Source organism: Anser brachyrhynchus (genome assembly GCF_964034855.1).
Source record: "Anser brachyrhynchus genome assembly, chromosome: 7".
NCBI lineage: Eukaryota > Metazoa > Chordata > Aves > Anseriformes > Anatidae > Anser > Anser brachyrhynchus.
In genome coordinates, this window is record NC_137701.1 from 19949753 (window position 1) to 19973228 (window position 23476).

A 23476-nucleotide genomic window follows, 5' to 3' on the forward strand; every position below is an offset into this window, starting at 1 on the left:
CCCGCCCCCCTTTTTATTTTTTCCCTTGGATGTGTGGCGTTTGTGGAGCTGCAAGGACCTGGCCGTGTGGCGCGAAAATCTCCCGGGCTGGGGGCGGCGTGTGCCAGAGGGGAGGCGCCGGGCAGCCCGCGTGGTGCCCGCGCCTCTTTTTTTCTTCTTTTTTTTTACCATTTACATGCCAAACCAGTACTTTTTGTCCACCACTGTATGAAAAAAAATAATTAATTAAAAAACCCACCATAATAATAATAAAACACCATAATAAAATGATGATGATGATGATGATGATGATAAAATATTAGTAATAATAATAAACTACCACACAACTGCCAGTTTTCAAGGGCCAGGCTTGTTCTCACCACATGTCCCCCACATCCCCACCCAAGCAAGGATGGGGCCCACGTCCCCGCAGCCCCCAGGTCCTCTGCATACCCCTCGTGCCCCGTGGGCCCCTCCAGCCGCAGCCTCTGCCCAGCAGGCAAACACCAAACACGCGTGCAGGCCGTGCAGAATCCCACTCAGCAGCACACAGGCTTTCCTGCATTGCTGTTGTAGCTGCTGGGTTATTTGCTGGTTCACCAGTGCCATGCAGCGTTCGGAGCAACGTGATGGTGACAGCAGTGCGATAGGATTTTAGGGGAAAAAAAGTTGGCTGTGTTACTCTGCGAACAAGATGTTACTTTAAGGTAGGCTGGAGGAAAATAAATCTCCAGTCACTGTAAACCATTTTATGTGACATGTGCAGTATCACATTAAATCCAATACAGCCGCTACGCACAGCACAACAAGGCCTGCACAGCCGGTACTTGGCAGCAATAGGAACGGGAGAGGCCCAAAGAAGCTGTTTGGGATTTCTGTCTCTGCTGTTTGCCATAATCCTCCCTTTATCCTTGTCTGGAGCGGGGCTGCCGCTCTCAGTGTTTCCAGGAGCCCTCCTGGCAGCAGGCGAATCCCCTGTCAGTGGGCACAAGGGAAGGAGGCCCCGCACGTGTGGCCCGCACGCAGACCTATGCCCGTGTAAAGCGGACCACGTGTCGGCCCCCAGGCCTGAGCCTGTCATTAGGATGCAACGCATTGGAGCGCACGAGCCCTCAACGAGGTTTTATATTTTCTGTGGGCGTGCTGCAAGCTGCCATGTGAAAGCGTCTCCATTTTCAGTAAGCCCCTAATTACACACTTACCTGCACGGCACACAAAAGGCTGTGAGGGACAGCCGGTGAGAACCAGACACCAGCCCGCACACGATCCCACACAGGGTGCTCCCGGAGCTTTGCCTCCCAGGTGGTGTCCTGCCAAGACCCCTCGGGAGCAGAGGGGTGCCTCCCAAGCCTGGAGTTACTTCTTCAAGGAAAAAAAAAAATATTACAAATACTAGACTATGTACACAGAAAAAGAGATCCCGTTTCTCAATGGTGGCAGCTCTTATCAACATTTTGTGTCAGGGTTTTACTAGAAAATAACCAACCTTTGCAGCTTTTAAGAGCATCGTATAAAATGTTATGGAGTACTGATGGGCTAGCTGAGTCCATGCTTCAGACTGCAGCTAATTTTCCATTTAATGCTTAATGGAAACAGCATTCTCCAAGCAACATATGTAATCAATTGGCTTTAAAATTTATCAACCAGAGCAGGGACTTAGTGAGGAAACTGGCCAGGACATTTGAAATCCATTTGGCAGGGCAGGCAAAGGGGATCAGTGAGGGGCTGTTGACCTTCTTGCTAAGGCAGGAAAATAAATCTCTGTGTTGAGCCCCAGGTTGATTGCAACCCCAAAAGGACACTCACTGCCACACAGCAAAAAGGAGGATGGCCACTTTTGCAGGTTTATACTTAGACCTCTGTCTGCATGCTTGCTGGACACCTGTGTCCCCTTGGCAGCTCTGTTCTACCCTGGACTGCCTGGCGAGCTCGCCCCTGGGGTGCTGCCAAGAAAAAGTCTGCTTTAAAATCTCGGGTTTCCTTGAAATGAGTTGTCAGTACATGGAAGCAGCACTTGTAAGATCTGCTAAGGAAATCGGCTGAAATTACAGAGGGGTGTGCATTAGGTTCAGCATGCAATGCTTTCTGCATCTGCCCAGGGAAATCGAAAGTGGTGACATATTAGGAACTTCAACCAGTAGCTAGAGCATGGGCCTCCAGCAACAATAGCTCCATTGTCAGAAAGAGCAAATGTGACCTTCGGTCCCTCAGGGAGCTGTCCTCCACATCGCCCTGCAGATTTTGGCTGTCGGCATTGCAGTGATGTTCTTCTCTCTGCCCACAGCACTCCCGGTGCCACATCCATGGCTACACATTGCCAGTCTTAACTATGGACAGTGCACTTTATGCTCCTTGTTTGGTTGGTTTTTAATTTCTTTTAAGCACGAGTATTTCAGCAGAAAGGGAGAGTACAGTTTCTCATGACCACAGAGTACCTGTGGCACAAAGCAGTAACGTATCTCAGCTCCGCAGAAAAGAATAAGATTGCAGCCACTAATGACAGTAATTAAAAATTTCTGTAAGAGCTGTCCAATCACCTCTTCATCCGAGCAAATTATAGTGTGTTATTAAAACCGTTAGTGCAATAAAATGAAGCTAAAAACATTTTGCATTAAAATAATCAGACATTGATTTATGATGTAAATTGTAAATCGGTAACCTATAACACACTAATTGTTTTTCTCTCTCATGAAAGGTGTGTTTCTGTAAAAGATCTGATCAGGCATACGTATTTGTTCAGATGTCACCCTCCAGTGGCTAACACTACCATACAAGATGTAATAAGGTACATAATCAGGTAGCCTGCTATTGATTGCAATACAGAAACCTTTTTATTGTTGTTACACAGAAAAAGGAGGATGGCCACTTTTGCAGATTTAATTTGTAGTTGGACCTCTACATGTCTGCTGGAGAAAAATTTTTATGAAGTGCTTTCTTAGCTTGACGTTGTGCTCTGATATGTAGAACCAGGATCTGTAAAAAAAAAAAAAAAGTGAATTTAAATACTTAGTGCGTATAATCAATTCATAGCCAAGACCACCTGTACCAGCGCCACAAAATACCTTTGCAATGCAATTACTTTTCCTCTCTCCAAAGAAAAAAATATATTTTTTTTGCTTTTTAATTTAATGGGTTTGTATCTCCTTGTGCTTTGCTGCAATTTCCTTATTAGTAAAAACTGGGTGCAAACACATCTTGCATGCTGAATTGAAGGTGGTCGTGTCTGGTCCTATTTGATACCATGTTTTTTCAACCTAAACTGGCAAGGCCATAAAAATGGAAAGAATAAGAGAAGGAAAACCAAAGGAATAAATACAGCCCAGGGAGAGAAGAAGTGCGAGTTGATAAATGCCTCTAGGAGCCTGCATTCATCAGCACCCTCAGAGTATGGCTGAAATGTGGTCAGTTTTGATAGAAATCTTAATGATTATTCCAAGTACACGTCGCAACAGATCATTCGGAGCCCAGGGCATTGTGATGCACATTATGGAGTGTAATTACAATGCTCATTTGAGTATCCTGTAGCCATTCCACAAAATACATAGCAAAAAATTGTTGATCAAAAGTGGCTGCTGTTAATATGCACTAGCCACTTTTAAAAGCTCAAGATCCCAGCCCTTTCACTCTTGGGCTTCGATTTATATTTCCCTTTGAAAACACAAAATAGATTAAGTCACATCATAAAGAAATTGCTTACAAAATGTTCTGCAAATGCATAACCGTGGGAAATAAGAGGCTATCAGAAAATAATCAAAATTGCTTACTGCACTCTGTTTTTTTGCCCTTTTTATATAAGCTTTACTGTGAGTGTTGATTTGCGTCGCCTCCGCCAGCCTCCAGCAAAAGGCGGCTGCTGGGAGAGGATGGGGGCCAGGGGGGGACAGGCAGTGGCATCGCCTTCTCCCTGGGACTGCTTGCCTGGCAGCTCCCTCGGGATAGGGGGCGAGGGAGACGGGGAGGAGGCCCCCCCAGGGCACACCTCAAGGTTTCAGGCCCTTCATGTGCTTTTTCGCAGCGTGAGGAAAATGCTCTGTCTCTGCTGCAGGTAACCCTGACCTTTCTTGCCGAGGCAGGAAAATAAATCTGTTATGTTGAGCCCCAGGTGTATTAAGCCACTTTGTGCTGCACCATGTCCTTGTGTGTAGTCCAGCCATCGTCACCTGCACAAACATTTCATCAAGTTTCTCAGAGGAAGCACCGACCTCCGGGGCTCTCAGCCACCCCGTGCTGCCGCTGTCCTCTGGGAGGTACATCTCAAATGCCCTGTGTTTGCACCTACTAAAACACGATCTTGGCAGACCCTTATTAGTGTTATTGCCATAATAGACTTCTCCTCCATAACCTCTAACTTTTTGCAACAGACTGGCTTGAACTGCTAAGCTTTGGCACTTCATTAGATAAGAAAATTATGTAAAAATCCCTTCTATGGTGGACACATATACAGAAAATAATGTTGTCAGATGTAATTTTCAGAGGTAGAACAGCTATTTGGCTCCATTTTAAGTGAAGTGAGATGTCAGGAGGTCTCTCGGTTTGGGTTTTTTCCACAATTACAGAAGCAACTGTCTGTCTTTCCCAGCCTAAAGTAATAATAATAATAATAATTAGGTCAAAGTGCGTTCACTAGCACAATCAAAAAACTCAAGTGTTCATCTTTGACACAAGGCCCAGTATTCTTGGCAGCATGTTTACAGAAGACCCTAAAATACTTGATAGTTGCTCCTCAGCAAATATCAAGGGCTGAGGGTTTGCTCCTCAGCAGCATTGGCTGAGAAGGAGGAGCATGGTATGGGGAGCCCCAGCAGGGGATCGTTGCTTCAAGTAGGGATGGAGGAGGACGCAGAGGCTTTGGGCAACTTCTCCTCCTTAAATCAGCTTAGCAAGCTCATGGTGAGTGCATGGGGTCTTGGTGCATACCACAGAGGGTAGCACTGCTGTCAGATGCCCATTGCCAGAAAACATTCAGTGGCAGTGCGTTAGGAAGAGCAAAATTATAATAGACAATATTTTCTATAAAAAACAAACAATATTGGGTTTCAAGGGCATCAGATGAGACCAAACCTATCGTGTTGGCCTGCCCAAATTTGTCAGGACTCAGGGAATCAGTCCTGGTGTGTTACAGTTCTGCTCAAGCAGGTGGGGAGAGGTGGTCCATGGAATGGGGTTTGCTGAGTACCTGGTGCCAGAGGGAAGACCACTGCAAACATTTGCAGTGACTACTGACTTCCAAGCAGATACTCTCTGAGACAGCAGCAGTTAATGTCAGGAAGAAAAGGAAATGGTATAGTGAGATTGCTGCGCTCTCAGGTTGCATGGCATGGTCCAGAAAGGCTAAATATCATGAGTTTTTTTGTTTTTCTCATATCCTTAGGTATATGGGAAACACAAAAAGTTAAAAATAGACATGCTTAAAAAATTGAACGATACTGTTTGTTGGCAGAGAGCAAGAAGTCTCAGCATCATTTTTTTCCCTCATGCTACGAGCACATCAGCAGGTGGGGAAAGCCCTTACAGTTTCAGAAACCAAGGACCATGGTGCTGAGGTTAACCTGTGCTCCCTGCCTGAGCTGAGCACAGCTTCCTCCCTCCCAACCTGCTGGCAGCCAAGAGCCAACTGCCATGGAGAGATACTGCTGGTCACACCAGAAGCTTTCTGCAATGTCTGGCATCCAGAGGGCACCAGGCAACTCTTACAACTCCCAGGAGAACCGGTTCCAAACACTGCAAAATGAACAAACAGATCCTGTGTAAGCTCTGACAGCCACAGCCTCACACATTCATTTAAATAAATAAATAAAGAAAGAAAGAAAGAAAGAAAGAGGGAACAAAAAATAAAAGAAGAAATTTTGTATCTGATTTAGTAAATAAGCTCCCCCATTGTATTAAAATATTCACTCACTTTGGACATCCAGTTTTGAATTTGCCTTCATGAATTCTCCACAGTTTTTCTTCCAGCAGACATCTCAGAGCTGGCTTCTTGCAATTCACATTTTAAACTGGAAAGGGAAAATGTGGGTTCCTCTTGGGGACTGAGAAAACAGCAACATCAGAACACAGTGATATGAAAACCTAGAGAAAGTAGAGCCAGGAAAACAAGGGTTGTCTCCATAGCAGTGAGATGTTGTGCCAGTTGTGGAGGCAGATGTGGAAGCAGGCCGTAGCACCCCCACAGATATGTGTATGGATGGAGGGCAGTGTGTCCAGTTCCTAGTGTGCAAATCTAGACACAGCAGTAATTAAATGTGCTTGGTTTTAACAGATTTATGAGAAAAAAATAAATTAGCGTGGCTCCTTTTCAAAGAGCAGAGGTTCGTTGAAGTGTACTTGCCAAAGACATTCCCATTTTCCATATTGCCGTGCATGGTCTTCTAGTCAGCAGTGGCCGCATGGTGGTAAAACATGGATATAAATTCCTCAGCTTCACAAGGTACTAGGGGTAAAAATGTAAGCGCGTTTTGCCTTATAATGAATTATTACCAAGTCAGGGACTAGACATGGTGAGAGTGGTAAGGTGGAAAACTAGATATTGCAGAGACTTTTTCACTTGAGCAGGGTTAATGGGAAAGACTGTATATGGGAGAACATATGAAGTGTATTTTGTAATTTAAAATAAAGTGTTCACACTTGAAGCAGGAACTGTATGCAAATATATTCCAATATGAGGGTTTTTAGGAATTTCAAAAATTGTCACTGAGTGATTTATTTATTGCTGTTTTAATACAAAAACAGCTTTGGTGCCATGGTTTGAGGCACGCACTAGGTATGAAGATTTTGTTTTTTTTCCACAGGATCACTTACTGTTGTCCTAACCAGCAATTCTGGTGCAGCAAGAGGATTTCTAATCAGTCACTATTGCATGTCTGTTTAATTTTAAAAGGCGTGATCAATACCATCCGCTCCTCCTTTAAATGCTAATGAACACTTTAATACAACAGATGTGGACAGACAGTACACTGCAGATTAAAATTAGGCACAGCATTAAATTGCTTACAAACAGCAGCACAATCCTTCTGGACATCTTGACAATCAACCACAGGCAGCTGATAAATCTTGAATTGCCACCACCAGCCCACAGTGTCTTCTGGGTAGGGCATTGTTCTCAGGCTTGTGCAACTACACCACCATCCTCATCATCCTGGAAGTGAAAGGTACCCTTCCAAAACTCTTGCAATTTCTTTCTACAATTTGTGCTGGCCCAACCACGAAATAAGATCTCAATTCCTGAGGTGCATCTTCAAATTTTAATAACATGAGCACGTTTCTAGCAAGTACTTTCAGGTGTGGTTACTATCAGCTGGTATCCTACAGACCTTTTTGGTAATTGTAAGAAATGTTAGGGAGGGACCCCTGACCTACACAAAATCCCCGTCTCCTGCTGCATAGTGTCCAGTGGTAGATTTTCCACATCTCCCAAATTAGTTGTCAGATTCAGTAAACCAGGGTCAGAAACTGGGTTAGTGACCAGTTTCAAACAGTTTGAAGCTGTAACAGTTTTGTTATCACAGAGCTTCACATGCAGCCCCATCTAATTCCAGGTAAAGCTTCTCGTATTTTGTTTGGTTTGGTTTTCCTGCTCTTAGCTGTTGTCAGAGGAAAAGGTGCTTAAATGACAGAGCTCCAGCTACAGCAATCCATTATCAGTGGTCCACTCCATTGGATTTGGAGGACCCTGTCCCATATTCATGAAATGTGGGTCCCACTTCACCCTGGGAGGTATTGGGAAACCCATCGTGGGGCCCAGCCCTCATCAGGACTGCTGAGAATCAGAAAGAGGTGAAATACATGTACCCATGGGTGACATTCGTGCAAGGCAGGGAATTTACATGACCTTTTGACTGTCCAGTGATGTGGCAGTGGTTGATGGGGGCTCTTCAAGGGTGACACGCTGGCATCCTCCAGCATTGCTCGCAGTTGCATGCCAGTGAGCATTGCTTGGCATAGATGGTGATCTAGTACCTCACTCTAAGTCATCTCTAATTTACAGTTTCTTGCCTTTCAGAGAGTATCATGCATTGCTTTGGGTTCATCTTCCTTTATCTGTTTCTTCCTTTTTTTCCCCTCTAGTGTCTTGGGAAACCCTAACTTTTTTTTTTTCCTGTTTAATTGTGTGAAATCAGCTTGGAGTGAAAAGGCCAACAAGGAACTTTCTGAAGACAAGTGAGTCTACAACTGTGTCTTTGTTCTCAATGGAGCTAAAGACCACATTAATCACAAACTTTGCTGACCTTGTCTTTACTACCCGAAGACTGAAAGACAAAAGTAACGCAGCCTGGCCACATTTAAAAATTCAATTAAAGAATGCCTGCTGCCCAGGGATAAACATTATCATACACCTCAGAGGGGTTAGATGTATCTATTATAAAGGCAATGTCTTGTTCTCCCTCCCTCTTTTTTTTCAAAAACATAAAAAACTTTTTTTTTCTCCTTCTGATTACGACAACTGTGTGTGTCACAGTGTCTGCTCTGTGGTGTCAGATACCTGATGTCTGGGTTTTAACAAAGAGAGAGGTGAGAAAACCCTGAAAGGGGATGACATGCTGGAAGTGGAGAAGTGAAGTTACTGGAGTGGACCTGAAGAAAAATCTCTGTGTTCCTGTTTCTTCTGATTATGATGGTCTGACAAAAATATTACCTCCTCCTATAGCCCTGGCAGAAGAAGATTGAATAAAGTATGTGGAAACTGTGCTCAGAGACAGGCTCAACATCAAGAGAAAGAAGCAAGGAGAGGGGAGAGGTAACAGCACAACTCCTTTTCTACAGATGAAATGGAGAGCTTTTCATTATGGCACATGGCTGTGTCTTACTGATTTTATTATTGAAATAATAAGCAAATTAGTGCATATCCAGTCAGCTAAGAACATGAGCAGCTAAAGGGAGGGGAGGCAACCAGACTAAATTCATCAGTACTGGGAGGGAAGAGGTCCACTGTGCCGAGGGCAGGTGTGGCGGTTCCTCCCGTCCGCTGTCCGGCTCTGTGTGGCGCCGTGCAGCTGGCCGGCCCAGCGAGGTAGTGTTGTGGCTTCAGTGCGGTGCGAGAGCTGGAGCACGTCGAGTAGAAGCACGTGTCGTCTCCCAGTTGAGCGTTCAGTGAAATAAGAGGGGAAGCTGGCTCTGTCATAGCTCGCAGCCGATGCCCCCCTCAGAACGTCCTCCGGCCCCTCCAGCTCCCCCTGGGCCTCTCTCTACCCGGCTTTCCAGTGCTCTGCCTGTAGGGTTTCCTCGTGTTCTGCACCTTTATCCACCCTCCCTCACTCACCCTGCCCTCCCCTTCGCCTCTCCTGGGCTCGCTCTCGCCCTGCAGGGGCATGCCCGGGATGGCCTTGGGCCAGGGGGGGTTGCGGGGATACCTGCGGTGGTCAGGGGCCGGGGGTGTTGAGGAGGTCCTGTAGGCCCTGCCTGAGGTCCTGGGGGGTACCGGGGAGCTCGTCCCGCTGTGCCGCCCATCAGAGGAGCTGCGGGAGTTGCCACTGTGAGAGGCATTCCTGGCCTTGCCCGTGGACCTGTCCCTCTCCGAAGCGGTGTCTGAGGCCGTGCTGGAGGTGCTGCTGCCCTTCGAGTTGAGGTGCAGATTTGACAGGTTTCTCATCAAACTGTGCGAGAGGGGAGAGGAGTTCCTGGAGTGGCTGATGGAGGTGAACTGGTAACTGACGGGACCACGCGTCCGCCTCACTGCGGCAGCGTAGGAGTCCTGGCTCCGAAGGTAGGGCAGGTACTGCGTCATGGAGGTCGGGCTGTGGGGGTGGCCGTGCTGGAGAGACATGGCCTTGGCTATCTGGTGCATGCGCAGCGTCTTCATCCACTGGCTGTCGATGCCTGGCATGGAAAGGAAAACAAAGTCATCTTTGTGCGAAGTGCTAGATAAACATGGTCTAGTTCATGTATGAGGTTAGGAGGTTTTCTCTCTCTGAGAATGTCTACGTATCTCCAATCAACATTTCCCTCCCAGCCTTGTAGAAGATAATTCTAGTTTTGAGTATATTCAACATTATGGACTTTTAAAATACTAAGTGATGCAGGTATATCTGATGCCCATGCAGATTATGGATTTTAGACTACAAATACTTATTGGACCATCCATTTGGCTGCTCATTTGGGTTTCTACTCCCAAGTGTCTCCCAGCATTTTTAACTCAAACAGGTTTTAAATATTTTTGCAATGTTCTTGGCAGCCTCTGCAGATTCCTCCTCAGCTTTCATAATAAAAGAGCCTGGAGACCTCCGGAACAGGCATGGACTGGCACCTTCAGGTGCCAGCACCACTGTGACATTGCCCTCCACCCAGCATCACTCCCAGACAGCACTGGCCATGCCATTCACAATGACAGAGGCAGTGCAAACCACTGCTGAAGTTGCCAGACTCACCTCCCCTCACTCCATTTTCTCACCATGACAGCCAGAGCCATGTTGTTTGTTGTTATCACTGTGAATTCAGAAGTCAATCTACTTCACATACTTCACATAGTAAGGCCCAGCTGCACCCCACAGCCTCTATTCAGCTTCAGGCAGAAAATGTAGCTTATGTAATCTTGCTCTAGGGAGATTTGAATGATTTGTACTTAAAGATTACTAATATCATTCCTACAGGAAAGCATGGCCCTGGCAGCTTGCAACAGGATAAACACAACTGAAATTTTATTATCCGCAGTAGAGGACTCCACCTCCTCTCTCACTTTTTGCTGGTCTCCAGAGGAAAGACCTCCTCCTCTGCCTACCACTGCAATGCTGCATCTGCCTGGGGAGTTTTGCAGGAGCTGGGTAGCAGCTCTGTCCTTGCTAGGTATTGCTCCTGGTTTCTTCCATTCCTCCTGTCCTCAGACTTTGCTGAAATCCCAAGAGATTTAAATCACTTCAACTTAACATCAAATATGTCAAAAGGAAAATGTCTTTCCTGCCAAAGTGCGACTGGGACACCACCACAGCAGAGCACACCAACTGCACTTAGAGATGAACCTGCTTTCACAAAAAGACAGGTGGGAATCAACTTCTCTATTCTTAACCTCCTTGAAATTCATTGTTTCAAAAGAAACACGCATGATGAAGTGTACTTTCTAGACATTGTCATCTCTGCCATTCCCCCATACCTTCTTACCAACACTCTGGATGTAAAACACAGACCTCATAGATCTGGAAGCAGCTGGCTCAGGACTTAATTTTGGGTGTCTGTTTGCTACCAGCTCTCAGGTGACCACCACGTACCATGTGGGACCAGCACTAGCACTGTCCTGCATGAGCGTTTCCCTTTGGTGCCCTCAGTCTCTGCTTCTTAGGGCTGCCTGTGGTGCCTGGCCCAGAGAACAACTGCCCAGCAGGGACTCCCAGTGTCACCTGTGGAACTGCCCCTTTCTTCAAGCCTCTCATGGGCTGGGGCTTCTCCCTCATGTGGTCTCTGAGCCACCAACTCTGTACACTGAATTAAATGCTCCATGCAGTAACCCACTGGGGTAGTGTCTTCACTGGTGGTTATTTTAGCCTCTTACATTGGCATTACCCTTACCTTTGTGCTTGGATTTGGTGGTGTTTTAAACCTGGGGCAGGTGGTCTGGTAAAGAAGACAGGCCAGAAGATTTGCTAGAGCTGAGGCACAGCTTTCATATTGGCTGGTAACCCATCTCCTCTGAACTGTGCCTATTCACTTGGGTGCTGACAACACATTAGTGACTTCGTGCAACTCCTCCAAGTGCCAGAGGGACAGACAAGCTCTCCCACCACTCGCCATAAAAAAATGAAAGCAGCTTGGCTTACTGCAGCAGAGCCAACCTGTGAAGATACAACACCACACTTGGGTATGGCTGTATGGCTCATCACCCCAAAACTAGAGTAACCTGGATGACCATAGCTAATCCGCAGTGAAGACGTACGTGTCTTTCAGGATATGCTCTGTTTCCCACCTGCATTTCAAAACAGTTGTGCTGCAAATGGATCAAGGTACAATTACGTAGGAATAAGAACACCCACTTTGTGTCTGTAGTCTAAACCACCAGCACGCAATTCATGAGGCCACTCTTCTACATGTGGCAATAGAGCTACATAATTGGAGAAATTCACCCTCTGCTGACTGCTATCTTGTTATAGCTCCTGTGCTGCCCCTCAGCTACCCCAGCTCAAACATTTCTACAGCACTGATGTGAACTGGATCAGAAAAAAACCTGCTCTGGCTAGCAAAAATTTTTACAAAAAAACCAGCATCTTTAAGACGCGAAGAAGTTTTTCCAAAGTCCTATTCCAGAAGAAGCCAGAACTGGATAACAGTAAGTCAGGGCAGGCCCAAACAGGCAGGTTGAGTTGTGGAAAAAGAGTTCACTGGGAAGATTTTCACTCCTCGTTACAGCAGAGCTGGCCATCAAGAGGGCCTATGGGGTCTGCCAGGCTGGCAGCACTTAACAGAACAGCATAATATCTAGAGGGGACTTCTTGTCCTCACCCCATGTGCAGTTCTGAGGCTACAGCCTTGGTATATGTGCCCCCACTGCAAGAGTGCTGGCCGCAGCAAGAGTAGTCTGCATCCACCCGGTTCTTCCAGGAGGCACCCATATCCAAGCACATTTGTGCAAAGCCGCCTGCATGCTGGGTGGCCAAGAGCAGGAGGAAAGAGCTGACCACAGTACTTCTGCTGTCTTTGGATTGCAGGGACAGAATGCCAGCATGCGCTTCATACAAAAGTTGCTGAAAGCACTGGCTTCCAAAATTCCCAAAAGGGCTATGGAAAACTCCATTCTTCCCAACAGATGGAGGGTAGAGACGTAAGAGATTGTCTTCTTTCCCAGCAGATGCTTTGCTGACATTCTGATCAAGAAACACATCTTCACCAAGGGCACAGCTACACAGATAATTACAGTATCCTATCTGTGCTCTCAGTCCAGTCCCAAAGCTGGTATGAGTGCATCCACGCTGATAAGTCCTGCCTTGCTGGTGGACACGTGGTGACAGCTTTGCGCTGGTGCTGAGCTGGAGCTGGATTGCACCGCAGCAGCTCCGAGCATAGAACAACCAGCCTGCAAGACAGCAGGAGCACCTTCCCTAGGGCCGCACAGCAGCGAGGGTACCGTTCATATGCTGAAGTCTGTGCAGAGGAAGGGCATTTCTCTTGGGGCAAACATTTTATCCAGTATTCAGATTAACTATTTCGACTAAAAGCTGGAGATTTTCATGTTCCCCAGGATTACTGATGTGTTGTATTTAAAGCTGGTTAATAACAGAAGATGTGAAGCATTTGGGGTTTTGGAGAAGAAGGATCTGTGCTGTTGACGTGCTACTGCAAGTGACTACAGCAGACCATGGATTTGTAACTAATTGCCATGGACTGCTTCCAGCATGCTTTCTACTGGAGCATGCAGGTCATCTCTCTTAAATCGCACTGCGATATAAAACATGTTACTACCTAACATTTAGCCTTTAAGCTAAGTCATACATGCCAGGATGCTCCTGCACACATCTATGAGGACATCACAGGGACCATAAATCCAGCTGAAGCTACAGGATGGTGCTCTGCTGTTGAACCAGAATAATGGCATTGACTTTTTGCTGTTCTCCACATGTATGCTTTGCCCATGACAGCAATAAAGGTGGGCATTTTGTTTGTGGTGACTTACTTGAGTCAGACCTGCTCCGTGAATGCCCCTCCGAGTTGGGGAGCGAGGTCTGTATCATGAGCTGTACTGCCTCGACCTCATCCTGCACTTTCACCTTGCTCCAGTGGATAGCTTGGACATGCCTGGTGGTTTTGGGAGCTCTAACGTCGCTCTGCTCAGGAAGGACACAACACACATGAGAACACAAGACACAAGGACACAACAATGCACAACCCACTACACTCTCCTAACAGGGAGCTTCCACTAGTGCCTGGGCAGCAGCAGCACTTTGAATATAGAGTTTGTTTTGCAAAATCACTTAGCCAGTTCTCATGTATTTTTAGCCTCTGAATAATTTTGGCTGGTATTTTATGATTATGCTAAAAATGTGGTAGTGAACAAGTATTTCAATTCACATATAATGTAGAGGAAAGATCTGAAGACCTTCCTCTACAAATACAAAAAAAAGTATTTTACTTGTCATATTAATGTGAACATCACATAGGCAGTGCTTGCTAAAAGAAGTAGCAGGTATTTTTGCACGGGAATCCTCCACATTTACTTTGCTGGAGTATCAAGTTCAATTACAGGCCTATGACTCCTGTGAGAAATTCCAGGCTCAAAAAACCTAGGGTAATTGTGGCAGCAACAGAAAACTGCTGTTCTTCATATCTGAGACAAGCCAAAAAGGTCCATGATTTCCCCATCTCTCCATCAGTGTTTGAATCCTTGCTCAGGACAGAGCTGGAATCTTGATTATTAGCCTCAGTGTGAACCACAGCATTGGTTTTCAGAAAAACACTTTTATAAGTAACCACAAACTCTCTTTAAACAGGTTAAATTCTATCACAGTACATGGTTAAATTGTCTTCTGGATTTTATTATTTTTTTTTTACTCTTGACTTATCATTCTCTTTCTTCTCCTGTTGCTCCTCAGCTCTCCTAATTAGAACTTCACTGAAAAGGTAAAAAACACAGTTTCCAGGTAATGCAAGCACACTGACCGTCACACCTCAAGCAAAAGGAGTTTTTGTCCTTGAGAAAAAGAGCTGTTTCAGCCAGCTGTCTGAGGACATAGTCTCTGTAAACCTCTTTCAGCTTTTGCTCCAAACTTTAGATTTTACCATTAATTACAGGGTGATGAGACTTGATTATAGGATACAAAGGAGCCAGAGGATGCTATTTTCACATCTCCCATGTAGGTTTTATCTTGGATGAACATTTTTTTGTTTGTTTCTTAGCACTTACCTCATATGTAACAACATATTCTACAGACTGGTGTTCTTCTATCCCCACAATCCATTTCTCCATAACAAATGGGGGCTGAAAAAAACATGGTGGAAATTTTACAAGGTGCTATTCTTCTCCTGACTTGTTGAAACATCCCAAAGATATTTTCAACTTTTGCCATTTTTCAACCTTTTCCATATTGTTAACACCAATACTTTTTCTTAAAATTTTATGAGACAAAGCAATATATTTTGAATTTTTTTATTTCCTTGTTTACAAAAGGAAACTGAGAAGAGATTTCCATAGCTGACTGTAAATAAGACAACATGAAGTATTTTCATGGTAAAGCACGTTTTTTCATTTTTATGCACGCAAAATTTTTTTGTGGTAGACTTCCAGAGACCAGCAAGAACAAATACCTAAAGATTCTTGGAGATAGTCCCTGTCAGACAACAAAAATGTTGAAGTATGTTAAAAGTTAATCTTATTGTATCTGGTGATTGCTTTATTTAACTTTAAGTCTTTTATTTTTTTAATAAAATGTCCAGAATGAAAGTTCTGAAAATTAAGCAGAAAGCTATCTTGCAATGAAATAATAACAACAATAAAATCACAACAGTGAAACTCCAGAAATCAATACCTATAACAATAGTACCAGCAAGAATTAAATATGAGAATCCTTTCTGCCAAAGACACATATTTTCATATTTTCCCTAAAATTCTGTTCAGAGTATGCTTTTTAGTTTTTCCTCCAGAAAACAAACAAACAAAATTTGGCAAAAAAAAAAACACCACAGTTAAAAGCATTCAGGAGGGTTTTTTTGGTTTTGGTTTTGTTTTAAATCAGTGCACATTAGAGCAGCGTTCTAACTGGTAATCGAGCTGTATATTTTTTCATTTATTGCGTGAGCTATTATCAAGTGGAGCTTATTAATAAAAACAATCAATTAAAATAACAATAAACAGAATGTCCTGTGCATTAACAAAGCTTCCATTGGTTATGGTAAAAGCAGTCTAGATGCTGGCTGGTAAATACTTACAGGCAGGTTCTGAAATAAGGTAAATGCCCAGTGACGCTAAATTGCAGATGTTCAGGGCTGTACTGCCTGTGATCAACATGTTGATGGGTTTCAGTCTTTGGAACCCATCATTGCATGAAATAGGGAGTTTTAGAAGCATGTAAAGGTTCTAAAACCATGTCAAAAAAAAAAAAAAAGAGAAAAAAACAGACACCACATGAAGTTTCAAACTGGAACATTTAAAACACTTTCTCTTCTTGAAAAGGAAAGTAATTTTTGAACATTCTCATCTCTAAAAAGGGTAATAAAATCAGAGGATATAACATGGAATTAAAACAAGAAAATATAAATTACTTCCTTCTCTTATTTTTCTATTGTTAGCATTATTGTCAGCTTAAAAGAGAACCAAAATACCTAGCTCCTATTATGATACAAATCTGTTTAAAATGTGCATTTTATTTAAAAGCTGTCAAGAGACTGAGCTTCCACAAGCACAAAAGTCGACTGCTGTGGTATTTTAATGTCTTTGTTTGAGATCTGTGAATTCGTGAAAGCTTTAAGGCTGTAAATACCTTTGTCATCTTTAAAATCTCTACATCAGGCAGGTTAGTGTTGAATGTCACATCTTTTATGTAGGTTATTGCAATTTCATCCCCGTCCATCTCCATGTACATTTTCCATTTACAATCCTATGAATAATAAAAAAAAAGAATGTTGGATTGTTAGAATAATAATAATAATAAAAACACAAAATGAAACAAAACCAAAAACCAAGACTAACCAAACCAAACCTAATCCTCTCCATACAGGGAAAAAAAAAAAAAAAAGCAAGCAACATATATATATTTCAGGACATGCACTTTTCCAGTGAAAGTATTGCTAGTGGAAAACCCTCTGTTTCTCTGGCTTGCTCCCTGCTGAGCTCACCCTGAGAGACAGTTTCCACGTTGGCAGGTATGAGGACGGTGGCACTTCACCCACCGGCACAGACAGCCTGTTTGAGCAGGAGGTGGGAGCTCTGCACGCCCGCGTGGCAGCGGGGGTACGGCGCACCCATGGGAGCCATCACCCGGCGTCACAGCCAGAGCTGGCAGCCAGCCCTCGGGACATCTTCCTGGTGAACCTGGGAACGAAGGACCAGAGGGTCTGTGCAATGCCATTAAGACAGCTGCTGAAATAATGGGCAAGAGGATGAGCTGGTTGTTGCAGCGCAATTATTTCAGATCCCGAGTGCCCAGCGAGGCGTGGAACATCCTCAGCTCCCACTCACCTCCTGCAGCACTGTGAATAGTAAGGGAGTTCAGCTTAGAAAGTAAGTCTAACAGACCAAAGCAATGTCTTTAAGCAATTCCATGAGCTGAACATGGTGCCACCATCCAGCACTTTGCACAGGTCTGAGCCTGCAAGAGGTTGATGGCTCCAGCTGCATCCTGCAGTACATCTGGTGTGGGTTAAGCACTGGGACCAGGGGCCCTGCCCATGGCCAGGGAGGCTCCCGCTGGGGACAGCAGGCTCTGGGGACTGGGACCTGCTCAGCAGGTGCTTTTGGGATTTGATAGTGTCCAGTGCACTGAGCTCCTCCAGAAATCAGTCCCCTGAAGGACAAGGGATGGCTGCAGTGAAGCAGGGCATCTCCATCTCTGTGCAGCCAGGCCGGGGACTGCCCTTCGCAGAGACAGGAGCCCCTCCAGATGTGCCTGGGGTTCAGGAGGGTCCCATGTGTCGCTGGCCAGGCAGGTGCAATCTCTGCATTTGCGGGAGGCAGTTGTCTCCTTAATGCTACTCAAAAAATGCAAAAACTTTCAATGAGGACACAGATGGCCGCCTAGGGCCAAGGGCTGGCATAAGCAGTTATTTGCACACACAAACGTACAGCAGCCTAAGAGATATCCGTTTGTACATGCGATTATCTGCTAGTGTTTGCACGTGCATCTCTCATAAATGTAACGTAGGAGCTCAGCCCTCAGAAGTCTCAAAGCTTTCAATCAGGCATTGAATTGGCAATTCCAAGATAAAAGAAAACTGGAGTATAATCATTTCCGAACCGCAAAACAAATTATGCTTATGAAAGCATTTGGCCCTGTATGTCCATCTGTCCCCATTGAAAGCTGCTGCATTTCATGAGGAGAGTGGACGTGCGGGTTGTTTTTTGCATCGCCCTGGCGAGCGGTGGGTACTGCAGTCCAGTGGTCAGGACACTGGCCCGGGGCTCGGATGCACCAAGTTCAACTTCCAGTTCTGCCACCATTTTCCTGCACGACCTGATAAGGTGCTGGAGTCACTTTGTGCCTCCATTTCCTAACCACAGACCACATCACTTTGCATGTCCTTTTTCTGTCCTGCTGCTTTGGGTTGTGGGCTCCTCTGGGGTTATGCCTGTCTCTTCCCAGGTGGGTAGGTGCAGCATGCTGCACTGGCCCTGACGTCAGCTGAAGACTGTACATGCTATGGGACTGAACAGCAACAGTGGAGCAAGCTGCCTTGGACTCCTCCTCACCTCTCAAACTGTGCTCCTCTTCCTGTCTGTGCTGTCCTCCTTGCCAGACTTTTTTGCAGGATTTCCTAAATTTGTGCTACCTGGATTCCCTATTGCAGACCTAAACTGAGGTTAGAGACAAGATGCTTGATGACATTTAATAGTGTCACAAAAACACCTCAGCCAAGTGAAGAACAAAACGTTGCCATAAAACGCTACCAGTCAGCTAATTCAGTGCATCTCCTGCTGTGAGCCAGCACCAAGCACCAAGCGCCAGAGCTGTCTGCTGCCTTGTGACAGGGCTCCCGCACCTTCACGGCTCGGGGTTTTGTGCTCCATACAGACCAAGTCTGGAAAATACAAGCTTGTTTCAATAAACCACGTAAATCAAACTCCCATCTTTAAAGACAAGGCTGACAGACTCTGTAAATACAGGGTCTGGCAGGCAGTGGGCACCTGCCAGTGCCCGGCCCCTTGCTGGATCTGCCGTGCATGCAGGAGCCCTCTCCATGCGGTAACGAATCAGGCTGCCCCACGCAGCTGTGGATGCACAAGCCTTGCACAAACGCCGCCTTCCCCTGCTACAAGCCACAGCTTCAGAGGCAGAAACACGCTCACCCGTCCTTAAAATCCAGCCCCCAAACCTTCCATCCTCCTCGGAGTCCTCTCCAGGCATACCGCACAGATACTGAAAGAGCAAAGGACAGCGCTAAATGTGTGTTCCCTGGTCACTTGAAAATGCGTGTCTCATTTTATTTGGGAAGGTTTTCACTCTGCATTATTGTAAAATAGTCAGCAGACTGGGGGGGGGGATAAAAAGAAAAAGAGGAGAGAGAGGAGAGGCTGGCAGAAAAAAAAGATAGAAAAGAAAAAAGAAAAAAAAGAGAGGGAAGGAAGAAAGGAAAAGGATGGAGAAAGAAACAAGCTTGGTGCCTTCAGAATCAAGATCCTTGGGAAATATCTAAGATAAGTAGCTGGCTACTTTTCTTATAAACTTATTTTGCTCAGCCACACAGGAAATAATGCTAGATATGTGACCACGAAATGGGACATATTTTCCTGTTTTCTGACTGATTTTTAGGTTCTTATTTAGCCATGAATAGGAGAGAGATGCTCAACCATATAAGCAAAAATTTGGCTAGAATAACCAAGAATATGTATTTCAAATCTTTGATGAATTGGAGCCAAAAGATTTCTTGGATCGAGAATACATTTAGTGCCAGACTTATGTGGGAAAATAATTTGGAAATGGCTTACTCAAAATGTCTGGTTGATAAATATACATACACAAGGTGCTTCAAAGAGATTTCCCTGGACATCTTGTAATTCAAATATCAAAGTACATCTCAATATTTACCTATTCTATTTTGGTTTAAATAATTTTAGCTTTTTGTTTTTTTAAAAAATAGTTTCATAATTAAAAGGCACAACCAGTAAAACTCTGGGTGGAAAACATTTCTGAATAACATTTTGACAAAGCTACTAAATCAGCAGCCTCTGCAAATGACAGTGGTAGCAGAAAAGCAAATCACATGTATTTTGAGCCACTTCTCATCTTCAAAACAGAAAATAAGAACACTTTAAAAATTAAGTCTCCTGCTTACTGCAGTGACGATACTCCTTTAACCCCGTATGTACTAATGTCTGTAACAAAAACTGAAAGGGAAATGAAAAAGCTCAGGCGCAGTCTTTAAACAACAAACATGTCTCCTGCAACAGCAGCTTCAAACTACTGCTGGGGAGACGCCTCATTTTCCAAGGAGGCCCAAGTCCAGGATTAATTTTAAAATCAGTGGTTGCAATAAACTTTTTTTTTTTTATGATTCAAGAAAAAACAGAAACGGCATCGTAGCAAGCAACTGGATATTAGAAGAAAAGTAAGATGTAACACAAGATGAAACAAATATGAAAAAAAAATGTTGGTCATGCTGGTACTAAAAGTAGTAGCATGTTGATTATTTAGGTCCCCAGAAGCTCCTTTACATTCTTAGCTATTATCTATCTCAGCTGCTGAAACCTGCTGTTTTAAAGGCATTAGAGTTGAACATCTAGTGACAGCACTTGGGTTATTTATCATTATGTATCACCCTGCTACACTATATTTTATTATTCTGGATTTAAAGGAAGATAACACAATTACGGTTAATTTGCTTCTCTTCTTTATATATATAGTGTCATGACCCACCACGGCTTTGTCCCATGAGATATTTTTAACCAAAAAGAAATCCACAAGAAACTCTCCCTAAAAATTCCATTAATAACCTCTTGTAGCGTGTATAGGTTGCAGGGTCTGGAACTAAGAATGTTTTAATCTCTTCAGCAAAACAATGTCTCATAATGATGTACAGGACTATTGCTGCACTGATGAAGAATCATACATAATTCAGCACCTTTCACTTGGCACCACTGTGATATCCTCATTAGCAGTGGCTCACAGTGGCTGTCAGATGGTGTCCATGCGAATGCAGGCATTATATTGTCTTTGAGATGTGCAGCTGCTTCCATGACACTGCCAGTATATAAAAACATGACGCCAGTTTGTTTTATTTAGTGCTAAACCTTCCAGTTTGTAAAAACAAGGCTGACACAGAGCCTGACATGAGGCAGTGAAAATAATTAGCTCTCATTTTCTCAGCCTCCTATTTCCTTCTCCCCGCTGTGTTCTCTTTCCACTAAACCACCACATGTCAGTCGAAATGGGAGGCAATTAGTGGGCTCATTTCAGTCCCCACAACTGTGCTGAAAAGAAAGTATTTATGATGGCACAATGAACAGCTGAAAGATTAAATAACATTTGCCTTTTGAAAAGAAAATGACTTCTAGCTAAATGGGCAATTTTTGATTATTCTCAAACAAGCTTAGAGTAGTTGGTTTTTAAAATACAAGAAAGGAAAATGAGTCATTTTTAGGTGAAAGAATCAAATAAAACTTGACACAGTAATGCAAATAACTGATGTTTTATTGCAAAATATGTAAATGTGTTATACCCTTAACAATGGCTTGTGTCTCAGGTCAGGGCAGGCTGTTGCCAGCCAGGCTCCAGCAAGACAAGGTGGCTCCGCCGCCGGTTTTGTTTCACTCGTGAGGAAGAGAAAAACAGGGGCGGAGGGGAGGCTTTGCGAGAGAGATGCTCTTACAACGTAAAGAAACAAAGCGAGCAAAAGATGTATTTATGTTGCCAGCTCGGCCTCCCAGAAAGCCGGAGCCCTTGCTCCTTGGCCAGGTAACAGGCCGCGGCAGGATGGCGGCCGGCCTGAGGAGGCGCAGGGCCTTCCTCCTCCTACGCACGCTGCCAGCGCAGCCAAAACACCTCACTGTGCCCTCAGGTAGCCATGTGGCTGGACTTAAAATGTGGACATGTGGAAAACACGGGGCTCTTTGGTGACCACGCACGTCACTTCCAGCCCGGTCCTCCTGCGGGCACTTCCCACTTAGCACAGGGGTAAACATGCCAGAGCGGAGCAGGCGCTGTGGCCCCACCGACATGGGGCTGCCTCCGTGTGTGCCCTCGTGCAGACACAGAGCCTGGCCCAGGAAACCCCTCTGAAAGAACGCACAAGGAGCTCAGGCAGCCCACACTAAATGTCTGACACTGCCGCTGATCCACTGCCGGCGGACTACATTAACAGCAGTTACTCTTGATGGTTATGTTTAAATACGGCTGTGGTGTTATTTTACAGCTTAGTTGTTTTTTTTTTTTTTTTCCTTAAGAAAGTATTTACCACTTTACTGGCTACTTATTAGAGTCTGAGCAAACCTATGAGAATGGCACACAAACACGGCCACTGTGCTGCTTGCATTGACTCAGCCTTTAGTATTGAGTGCCCTGAGGTTTAATGAGAGACAGGCTCTGGATGATGAGGTTTTGAGGTAAGGTTAAATAAGCCCACGCTAGAAAGTCAAGTTACTTGCAAATATCTTGAGAAGGATGGGTCAGATGAAGACAGTAGGATATAACTGAAAAATAACAAAACTGAAATTTAAAATTTTAGACCTAGGCCACTGCTTTACTTTTACCAGGTTTGTAATGTGCCAAGTACCTTAGCAAACTAAACCAGTGACATTATAACACATCTGTCTGAACTAGGAATTAGTTTCAAGAAAGTAAATAAAGGTTTTATCAGTATCGGCACGGTGGGTGGGTGGAGAGGAAGAAACAGTAGAAATGGCCTCAAACACCTGAAATTACAGGCCAGATACAACTATTTTAGTACTGTTTTGTCCTGTAGTGCCATATTTTGCAAGTCCATGTTTCTCCACATGGAGAGTTGGTCAAAACTTCTCTATGAAGTAGCTTTAATATTATATGCACTTTTACACTACACATTTAAATAGCAGCATTAAACAGCATTAAAATATATCCCCATCTGGATATTTGAGGCTAGAAAATAGTTCACACAGCGGATGTTTTGATGAGGCTCTGCTCCTTACCTTGTCAAATGGAGGGAGAGGGGAAAAATAAGGCAAAAACGGTGAGCCAACTTCAAGGCTTTGTGTTTGGATGTAGGTCAGATTGTGCCACACTCAGTAAAAATGAAAACATTCAAAGGCATGGTGAAATCTGCCTTTCTGAGGACCAAAAATAAAGAATGCATCAACGGGAGACAAAAAGACTGTGAACCATCCTTCTTAAGGTTGGATGATTCATCAGTGTGGAGCCGACACAGCTCAGACACCTTTCCCTGATTGGGAAATTTTAATGAGCCACCTAGGATGAGAAAGCCATTGAAAATTCCCTCTGCAGTTCTGCGAATCAGCTCAAGCCACAATTGCCAGGGTTTGTTTTTTACCCTCTTTGGTATCTGGGAGTTAATTGGTCCCCCCCCCCTTTTTTTTTTAATTTGTGGAATAAAAATTCTTACAAAATGCCTAAAGCTATCACCTTTCAGCTCAGTGGGAACTGTCTATGGAAAGGTCATTAAAAGGAAGTAAATGGAAGTAACCACATAACTTGAACTACAAGAGTTGGAAGAGAAACCTCTAAAAACCAGGTTAGCTTTGCAGCACTCACTCCTGATGCATTCAGAGAGCACAAAGGTCAACCAAGCTTTCATCACCTCCAAAGATGCAGCTAAAAAGGGAAGGAAACTGTAATGAAATGACTGCATCTATCAGCTAGTGGAAACCAACATAATCCCACTAGCAGATGCGGTTTAAATTAGATAACAAATCTGCAGATGGTAAAGTCGCATACTGGGAAGTCAG

The 23476-nt window shown here is 44.4% G+C and overlaps 2 protein-coding genes across 3 annotated transcripts in view; both read right to left on the reverse strand.

The window, feature by feature from the left end:
• Positions 1-62: 62 nt before the first annotated feature.
• Positions 63-18217, reverse strand: LOC308198473 (mitogen-activated protein kinase kinase kinase 20-like). The gene is made up of 5 exons (XM_080600910.1): positions 16723-18217; positions 16368-16484; positions 14795-14869; positions 13568-13718; positions 63-9792 (listed from the first exon to the last, which is right to left on the reverse strand). Exons 2-5 carry the CDS (start codon positions 16467-16469, stop codon positions 9119-9121), a joined length of 1002 nt encoding a protein of 333 aa, XP_080457036.1. The 5' UTR covers positions 16470-16484; positions 16723-18217; the 3' UTR covers positions 63-9118.
• A 149-nt stretch (positions 18218-18366) lies between these two features.
• Positions 18367-23476, reverse strand: part of LOC308198470 (mitogen-activated protein kinase kinase kinase 20-like) — an 81136-nt gene continuing 76026 nt past the window's right edge. The window contains exons 17-18 of one of the 2 annotated variants that reach the window (XM_080600902.1): positions 18890-18959; positions 18367-18392 (exon numbers count right to left, since the gene is read on the reverse strand). In XM_080600902.1, coding sequence (XP_080457028.1) covers positions 18382-18392; positions 18890-18959 — 81 coding nt within the window. In that variant the 3' untranslated portion in view covers positions 18367-18381. Of the gene's footprint in view, positions 18398-18889; positions 18960-23476 lie in introns of both variants that reach the window. The other variant, XM_080600903.1, reaches the window with a different exon arrangement.